Source organism: Argentina silus, assembly GCF_951799395.1.
Source record: "Argentina silus genome assembly, chromosome: 17".
In the NCBI taxonomy this organism is placed as follows: Eukaryota; Metazoa; Chordata; class Actinopteri; order Argentiniformes; family Argentinidae; genus Argentina; species Argentina silus.
Window position 1 is genome coordinate 5,603,741 of NC_139671.1, and position 10,000 is coordinate 5,613,740.

Below are 10,000 nucleotides of genomic sequence, written 5' to 3' on the forward strand. Positions count from 1 at the left end.
ATCCAAAGCGACTTACAACAAATACATTTGTCTACGTGAGGGAATCATCTATCCATCAGTCATCATAAGATAAAGTCATCTATGCTAGACCAGGGGCTATTGGCAGTCACAATGCTAGGAGAAAGGAAGATAATCACATCCAGGGGTTAAGGGGTGTACTGTGGATGCTCAAGCCTGCAAAAAAAAAAGCTGAGGTTGTCTTTTTCTCCCTACCTCTCTCTCTCTCTCTCTCTCTCTCTCTCCACTCTCTCTCTCTCTCTCTCTTTCTCTCTTTTATGGACAGGCATGCTGACGGGACCGTGAAGTTTTGGGATGCTTCTGCAAGTGAGTATCGTTCACCTTCATCATCTCAAAACACCTTTCGTTATAACACCCCCCCCCCCCTCTACAATCCAGGCTCCGAATCCTAGTTCCGAGCCAAGATGGAGGACAGTTTCCCCAAACACTCTACCTCAGAGTGTCCCACTGAGCCCCCTCTCTCTCCTCTCCTCTCTTCTCCTCTCCTCTCCTCTCCCCTCCTCTCCTCTCCTCTCCTCTCCTCTCCTCTCCTCTCCTCTCCTCTCCCTCTCCTCTCCTCTCCTAGTAATGCTCCAGGTACTGTACAAGCTGAAGACAGCCAAGGTGTTTGAGAAGAGCCGAAACAAGGAGGACAAGGCCAACACGGACATCGTGGACGAGGACCCGTTCGCCATCCAGATCATGGCCTGGTGTCCAGAGAGCCGCATGCTGTGTGTGGCCGGGGTGTCAGCCAACGTCATCATCTACCGCTTCAGCAAGCAGGAGATCACCACGGAGGTCGTACAGGTGTGTGTGTGTGTGTGTGTGTGTGTGTGTGTGTGTGTGTGTGGGACGGAAGAGGTGTGTGTGTGGGGGTGGGTGTGTGGGACGGAAGAGGTGTGTGTGTGGAGGTGGGTGTGTCGGCGTGGGTGTGGGTGCAGGTGTGTGCATGTGCCTGTGCGTGTGTCTGTGCGTGTGTCTGTGTGTGTGTGTGTGTGTGTGTGTGTGTGTGTGTGTGTGTATGCATAAATATATATTTCATATAAGTTACACCTCGTACTATTCACAATCACTGTATCCACCGTTTCCTCTGTGGTTATTGACTCACACAGACAAACACACACATTTACCCCCCGCTAAGGATTTCAACCCGTTACATAAAGCCTGTATGGATACCATGACAACAGACTCACGGAGTCCCATGGAATAACAGGATTGTGTGGTGTCTCATTACCTCCTCTCTGCTGATTCTGGTGTCTGGAACCGCCGCTCTGACACACAGTGTGTGTGCTAAGAAAAGAGCTTCGTTATATGAATCCCAGCAGTAAAAAAAAAACCTCATGGTTGCCATGACAGCGGAGGAGCAACAACCTAGTCATTATTTGGTGTGTGGGGTGGGGGGTGGGGGGGTGTGTGGGGTGGGGGGGGGGATTATATGACTTGGGTGAAGAGCTGCAGTGGAGCTATTCATAGGAGAGGAGTTTATTTGTCACTTCTTCACCCCTAACCTCAGAGAGAGAGGGAAAGGGGGGAGAGAGAGAGAGAGAGAGAGAGGGAGAGGGGGGAGAGAGAGAGAGAGAGAGAGGGAAAGGGGGGGAGAGAGAGAGAGAGAGAGAGGGAGAGGGGGGAGAGAGAGGGAGGGCATAGATCGCCTTCACACTTACACATGCCAATAGTGCTAATGAGACTCTCCCAGCATGCACTGCTCCAACTTGGAGTGTGTTTGTACTGCAAAAGTGTGTGTGTGTGTGTGTGTGTGTGTGGGTGGAGAATGGGGGTTGGGAGTTACAGTCAAGTAGCCTGGAGGCGGACTTAGAAGGAACTCTCAGCTTGAGAAGACCTCCTTAACCCTCTAACGCCTCCTCATACACACTCTCATTAGAACACACACACACACACACACACACACACACAGAACACACCAGAACAAACCCACTCATGGAAGTGATGCTGTGTGCAGGTTTGTGGATGTCATTCTGGGAGATGTCTGTCCACGAGGGAGAGATGAAGGCCTGTTTTCTGCTCTTTTCTAAAGGACTTTTAGTCACACTAAACTAATAGATACTGAGCATTCACTATGACGGTCCTGTCACATTTTAAACATTTCCTCACCTATAATGTGTGTCTGTGTGTGTGTTTCCTCCAGCTGTTGGAGGTGCGTCTGCAGTACGAAACGAATGACATGGAGTCCCCAGAAGGGGGAGGGGGAGACCAGACGCCCGCCTTGCCCACCCCCGGTGCCTCCCCCAGCCCCCAGACGGCCGGACCCCCTACACACCCCTCCACCAGCAGCAGCTCCTCAGACGGGGTCCGAGACAACGTGCCCTGCCTCAAGTATGCAACGCCACCGCCAACACACACACACACACACACACACACACACACACACACACACACACACAGTACAGTATAACACACACTCAGACGAGGTGCCTCACTCACTTACTGTAGCTCAGTGTACACACACACGCAGACACACACATATATAAACATACACACACACACTCACACGACGTGCACACAGCCTCCTTCCCACCATCACTCCAACACCAATATTTTTATTGTGCTTATTAAGTTTATTTGACAGGGACAATATACAACAAAAACATAAATCTCTGAAAATCTTCCCCCTCTCTCCCCCCCCCCCCCCTCCTCTCTCCCCCCCCCCCCCCCCCCTCCTCTCTCTCCCCCCCCTCCTCTCTCTCTCTCCCCCCCCCTCCTCTCTCTCTCCAGGGTTCGTAGTATTCCTCTGAAGCAGTCTCCGGGGTACCAAGTAGAGCTGGTGGTCCAGCTGGTGTGGGTCAGCGGAGAGCCTCCCCAGCAGATCACCAGCCTGGCCCTCAACTCCGCCTACGGCCTGTGAGTACCAAGCTTAAGTTGAATTCAATTCAATACAACTTTATTGATACCCTATAACGTTAGTTCTAGTCTTGTGTTGTCACTGAGAATGTTGACGGTCCATTTGCGAAGCAGACAGTCGCGAAGCTTCATTTACGAAATGTCGGGTCCGATGTTGGGTTTATTACAGAATTAAATGAATGGATATTCGAGAAAAAATGATTTTGGTTTGTTGTTTGTTGTTTTTTTTGGAGCGAAGAGCTTAGATGAGTGATGTCACAGCACCTGTATAGATGTATGTTCACTGGGTCTGAAAGACCAGGACAGAGATATGGCTGTGTTTGAAATGGCGTACTTCTATATTATTGAGTAGGCAGTATGAGTTGTACAGTATGAGTTGAGCTGCCTAGTATATTGAAATGACCAGAATGTCATACTACTACTGCTGCTACTACTACTACTGCTGCTACTACTACTACTACTGCTACTACTACTACTATTGCTACTGCTACTACTACTACTACTACTGCTGCTACTACTACTACTACTACAACTATTGCTACTGCTACTACTACTACTACTACTACTACTACTACAACTATTGCTACTGCTACTACTACTACTACTACTACTGCTGCTACTACTACTACTACTGCTGCTACTACTACTACTACTACTACTACTACTACTACTACTACTACCACTACTACTACTACCACTACTACTACTACTACTGCTGCTACTACTGCTACTACTACTACTACCACTACTACTACTACTACTGCTGCTACTACTACTACTACTGCTGCTACTACTACTACTACTACTACTATTGCTACTGCTGCTACTACTACTACTACTACTACTACTACTGCTACTGCTACTACTACTACTACTACTGCTACTACTACTATTGCTACTACTACTACTACAACTATTGCTACTGCTACTACTACTACTGCTACTACTACTACTGCTACTACTACTACTACTACTACTGCTACTACTACTACTGCTACTGCTACTGCTACTACTACTACTACTACTAGTACTACTGCAACATTCACAAATGAAATTCAATCTGGGGGATATGAAATGTGAGGTACATATTTAGGAAGTCGTACCCGATTCGGAACATGAAGCCTACGAATCTCCGTCGAGATGCCATAAACCCTTAATAAAACAATCGGCACATCCATCTTGCTGTTCTGTGCAAACAAACCAAGGATCTGCCAAAGTAAGGATGACTTAGCTTTTATAAGGGTTTTTTTTTTTTCGTGTTTTTTCACCAACTCTGAGGAATACAAGTCCTCAGCTCCTCAGCTCGGCCAAATTCGATTCCCCTTGCAGCGGCGAGCTGGAATGGAATCAAGCCGTGTCAACACAATTTATGTCCGTCGGGAAATTCGGGCGACTCTCTGCCCCGCTCTCTGGTATAACTATATTTCATCAAAAAACTATAGTTCATCTAATTCAATCTCGTATATCTCTTCTTTCTTGTTCGCTTTCTCTCTCTCTCTCTCTCTCTCTCTCTCTCTCACTCGCTGTCTTTCTCTCTCTCTCTCTCTCTCACTCTCTGTCTCTCTCTGTCTCTCTCTCTCTCTCTCACTCTCTATCTCAATCTCCCTCCCTCCCTCCCTCTACAGCGTGGTGTTTGGTAACAGTAACGGCCTGGCGGTGGTGGACTACCTTCAGAAGACGGTGCTGTTGAACCTGGGCACGGTGGAACTCTACGGCTCTAACGACCCCTACCAGAGACAGCCCCGCTCCCCCCGCAAGACCCGCCAGCCCTCCGGAGGTAATGGTAAAGTCTCCCCCCTGGTTTCACTCCTCTTTGAACAGGACACAGTCCTTTGGGCATAACCCTGTACCCCTCTACACAGTGCCATAGACTGTAATACAGTCTATCAGTATATTGATATGTACTGTATATATGGCTCTTGGGATCTGTAGTTTTTTTTTTACAGGGTGGTTTAAGGGTAAGAGCATGCAATGAATAGCTTAGGTGTGTTGTTCCTACAGGGTGGTCAAGGCTGTGTTTAGTTACAGGTGGTGTTAGGATATGCAGTTGGTGTTTGGGGGAGGTTTGTAATGAGGTAGAGATTATCTCTCTCTCTCTCTCCATCCCTATGCTGATGTTATTTTGAATTGTCTCCAAATTGTTTGGTGCTTGCTTGTTCCTTCTGCTGTATCAGACAGAATAGCCACCCACACATGCACAAAAACAAAAACAAACACACACACACACACACACACACACACTGACATACACACACACACACACAACCTGACATCCCACACACCCTGTCACTGCAGTGAGCTGCACTGCTGCATTATGACACACTGCCACCTGCTGTTTAATGACGATACTGCGTCTCCAGCATCAGCCAATCAATGCCAATAACCACTGTTGTGTAATGGCTCTATAACTCGGGTGGCTAAGCAACAGCATGATGGATAAATGAGAAAAGTGTGTGTGTGTGTGTGTGTGTGTGTGTGTTTGTATATATGTGTCTGTTTGTGTGTGTGTCCGTGTGTGTGTGTGTGTGCGCGCGTGCGTGTGTGTGCGTGTGTTTAAGCTCTATGCGTGCGTGCGTGTGTGTGTGTGAGTGTGTGCACCTGGTGTCATTGACCATGTTTAGCGCGGAGGGCTGGCACCTGTCAGAGTGTGGGGAGACTGAGTTGTAGTGACTCCTCCAGCTGTGCTGCCCTACCCCACAGGCCTGGCACCCCTCTGGTTCAACACGGCGCCAGGCAACGACAGGGACGGATGCTAGTCAGTCTTAGCTACGGTCTGTTTCATCTCTCAGACGTCTCGATAAAGTTTGATTCGATTTGACTTTGATTGAGGGCGGCCAGACCCCAATAGGAGTGGAAGCCAGCCTGTGATTAAACCAGGCGTGGTGATGTGATGTGATGTTTGTGCACCAAAGTGGAAACAATTGGAAGCAGGTGCTGAAGGGGGGGGGGGGGCTCTTCTTAAACATCTCACCACAGAAACCAACTTCTCAAACAGGTTGTTCAACAGAGTAGAGAAAAATGATAGATCGACAATGACGTTTGATTGAGTTTTAACGTCTGTGTCTTCTGCTGCAGGTCTGTGTGACATCAACGAAGGCTCTGCCACGTCAGAGGACCGCTGCAAATCCCCCACTTCAGGTAAAATGTCCTTCAGAGCCATAAAGGGAGACATGTTGAGTCGTATCTAGTTCAGTTTTACTATCGAACGACATTAACCAGCATCGATCTCAGCTTCACCCCCATTGGTTAACTTGGTTAGCAACAAAGAGTTGGGTCATGCTTAAGGGACTCCTCATTGAGCATCCTCTCACTGACTTCCTATGTAGGAAATTATCAACATATCTTTCAGGTAGATTCAATAAGAACGTATGAGAAATTGGTCAAGGGCATCACCTGAAGATATCACTCACGTAAATTTGGGTTAAATATGGGTTTTGTCGAAAGCCAAATGTAACTGTGTAATCATTATTCCAACTTTATTGGAAGTCAAATTTAAAAAACGGATGGGTTTGGTGTTTAAATGAAATGTTGGTAACACACTTTACTCTAGGGCCCATCATCTCCTGTATGCATTGATAAAGCTTTATAACAGCTACTTTAATGCATTATAAGAGATTTTTGTTGTGAAAAGAGTACTGATACTGATCCTCTGCTTTCAAGGAAGTTCAATAAGAACACTGAATTTGGCATTTAATTTTAATGTGGTTAAGTATCCCTCAAAAGCTTGGATACTCGCAGTAAACTCTCTGATTCTAATTTAACTAGACAGCTTAGGATCATAAAATGCACTGAATCAGTGAATAAGTACTCTGTATACAGTCCAAGACAGAAATATATTGATTCCTACAAAATGGGATATTAGTTTACAAGAAGGGTTAGTTTATTAGGTCCTTGAATTCTTTTTGACATCTTCAATATTCCCGTAAATATGATTCGATGCTCTTCTACGATTCTATGAAATGCCAAGATATCTTTTTGCTTTTTCTCAGAGATTTCCAGACCTAATTTATCGTTCCGACTTTTATAGCAGGCCTGTTGCAGCAGCATCCTTTGCCGATGGGGTTTTGTATTTTAACTCTGTTGATGCTTGAGAGTTTTGATTTCGAGGAGTTCAAAGACACTTAAAGCTTGTTTCAAATGAGGGCAGTTGTGGGAGACAATACTTTCAGTTGAATAACATGACCAACCTAAATCAGTGGCCATTGGCCGCGATATGATGATTCATCACAACAACACTATGTCCCTGAATACAAACATCTGCCCTTTTCAGGTTTGCACAAAGAACAAAAAACAACATTAGTAGTCTCTCACGCTGTTAAGACAAGGTGCTGTTTTTTTGGCCCCTGGATGAATCTAGGTTGCTAAATTAGCATTTTAGTTGATGAGGCATGAGGGACTTTGACATTAGCACGGAGACACTGAGGCTAAAATAAAGCGCTTTTTCAAAGGTCAGGCAGAAAAAGAAGCGTAAAGACTGGAGTCCCTACTGCCTGTAACCAGGTGCGTCACCGACCCCAACGCCTGGTGTCACTAGGCAGTTGTTTACTGCATCTGGGGCAGGATTTCTAGGGATAATGTGGTTCATTTTGTCTCCAGTCCTGACCTGACCATATGTCTCCTCTTACTTGAGGCTATGTCATGGTTTGGAGAGTCAAATAATGTCCTCAAGCACATATTCTTGAAGATACGTGAAGATTTTTTGGGGGCGGAAATGTGTCTTAATGAATATTCTTTTTTCATGTTTTAATGTTTTGTTTTTTTTGTTTTTTTTTACAATTCACTGTTGGGATTTCACACATAGTATATATAATATCTCATACTATAATATCTCATATTATCAAGACAGACAAAAAAAACAGACGCCAAACTCCTTGGAGGGACTCAATCAATAATCAATCAATATGGCTAGCTAGTGTCGTCAAATGCGAGGATGTTTCTAACTGCACGTCTACTTTCACTTCCCCCCCCAAAAGTGTTGACGTCAAACCATCAGCAATTCTACAATGGAGGTGGTAGAGGAGGTAAGAGTGGCCAAAGGCTTCAACCGGGAGTAGCCTGGGCAGGATAGCACTGTCCCACTTACGATGTGAGCCGCATTGTTTTGTTTCAGCAAACTGTCTCTGTCTTCTGTTTCATGGTCACCGCCTGAACAAAACTAAAAGAATTAACGTACACAAACACACACACACACACACACACACACGCAAACACAACGGTATACGCTAGTCCTCCATTGCATGCTACATGTGTGTAGCACGCGTGTCACATTGTAAAATGTGCCTGTGGTGGTGGCAATTGTCCGTCAGCCTTCCTTCCTTAATAATGGCCCCGCCTTCACCCCCGGCTCCCCAGTCACATGATTGGCTGTCTGTCTGTAGCTATGACATCACAGCAGTCTATTTGTAATGGCTCTGTATTCGTCCAGCTGTGTGGTTTGTCTGTCTGTTGACTAGGCAGGACGGGGCGTGAGGGGTTCTCCTCACTTCTCCATAGACCTGAGACACTACTTAGTAGACTACAGAGTTTCAATGTTGTTTTCTCTTTCAAGCAGTCACACTCTACCTCATAGATTGGGAGAGGACCATTTTAAAAGTGTCTGTGTAGTCTCTGAACACCGGTCTGTGTATTGTTTTGCCGACAAGACCATTTTGGGAGGATTTTTTTCGTCTTCTTCCAAACCCATTTGAATTCAATGCAATGCAAGGCAATTGACCATACACAATAATCAAACACAGAAGCAGCGAAAAACACTTCAAAAGGTTATCGTAGCATTGAATAGCTAGAAGTGCCTTGTTCTGTCTTTCCACTGTCTTCTTCCATCCTGCTCACTTCCTGTTTCCTGTTTCCTCCTCGTCCCAAGTGCATGCATCTCTGGCATGAGGGTTCTGAATGACTGAATTCTATTGTGGGTCTCTGACGATTCCTCTCTTCCAGGGCATTGTGCGATGAGAGCTAACACTTCCTTGTTTTGTCTGTCCCAGCATGCGTCTGTGATTCACAAGGTGGTCTCTCTCTGAACCCTAATGCAGTGGGTCCTTTGTCAAGCATTTTGCCTCCCCTAAAGCCAATGAAGCCAATCCCCAACAAATGATACCAAAGCCAAAGCTTTATGTTTCTATGTGTAATGTACTGTATTTTCCGAGCACAACCATAGCCCAGTGCTAGCTTTGCATGGCATTGTGTAGTAGCGTAGATGTGTGTTTGTAAAGAGGGCTGTTCTCTTTTTTCCAGCAAAGATGTCACGGAAATTAAGCTTGCCTACTGAGCTAAAGCCAGACTTGGGTAAGCCTTGACTTCGTGTTTCCAATTTTGTTTTTAGTTAAACATTTTTCATTTTTTTCATTTTTTTTTTTTTTACAAAACTGGACTTTCCATCCATCCTCAAGTCAAGATGGTCTTGCAATATGAACATCTCAAGAAAATTGTGATGAAGACAAACGTACATTGTTGGGGCGCTATCCCAAACTAGGCCTACGTACTGGTATTTTTTTTTTATCATGGTGAGGTATTTTAATAGTCAGTGCTGCTAAGCCTAATTAAGCGGAACTAACCCATTCTCTGTCGCTCCGTGGAGCTTTCTGTGTGTGTTTGGCAGCTTTCTCATTTCCTTTTCTCTTTCTGTTCCTTTTTGATTGGTCCTTTTAAAAAGTTAGTAGAAAGCCTTTTTTTTTGTCCTTTAGGTGACAGACGAGATATCGTCCAACCACAGAAAGAAACCCTGCCTTTTTTCTTTTCCTTGAAATGCACATTTAACCAACAATGAAAAGCACAACTTTGCTGTAGGAGTTTCCCTCTTAGGGCCCGGCATGGCAGAACCATCAGATGGGAAGGGAAGTGGTTTGGGGGTTCGGGGGTCTAACCGAATGTGCCAAATCTATCTAATCATGTTTTGGGTGTCCACATAGGCACACTTCTTGTTTATAAACGGCTCATACTGTAAACTTGTATTGTTACCTATATCCTAATATTGACACCTAACATGCAATGTTACAGTTCTTTAATCTTTAAAAAAGTTCTGAATCTTTATACTGTAGGAGTAGCTGTCACCCTCTTCTAAACAGCTGAGATCATCATATGACATTGCTTCAGACATTAAGTGATGGGTGTGTTGATTTTACTGAGGCATGAGATGAGACAAACTCAA

The 10,000-nt window shown here is 45.3% G+C and overlaps 1 protein-coding gene across 1 annotated transcript in view; it reads left to right on the top strand.

Moving 5' to 3' along the window:
* The window catches only part of stxbp5a (syntaxin binding protein 5a (tomosyn)), a gene marked incomplete at its 5' end in the record, with an annotated part of 51,671 nt that overhangs the window by 34,053 nt on the left and 7,618 nt on the right, over positions 1–10,000 (top strand). The window contains 8 exons of the mRNA XM_083688792.1: positions 284–324; positions 584–804; positions 2,144–2,331; positions 2,731–2,856; positions 4,482–4,633; positions 5,932–5,994; positions 7,830–7,877; positions 9,088–9,138. Of these exons, the coding sequence (XP_083544918.1) occupies positions 284–324; positions 584–804; positions 2,144–2,331; positions 2,731–2,856; positions 4,482–4,633; positions 5,932–5,994; positions 7,830–7,877; positions 9,088–9,138 (890 nt within the window). The remainder of the gene's footprint in view (positions 1–283; positions 325–583; positions 805–2,143; positions 2,332–2,730; positions 2,857–4,481; positions 4,634–5,931; positions 5,995–7,829; positions 7,878–9,087; positions 9,139–10,000) is intronic.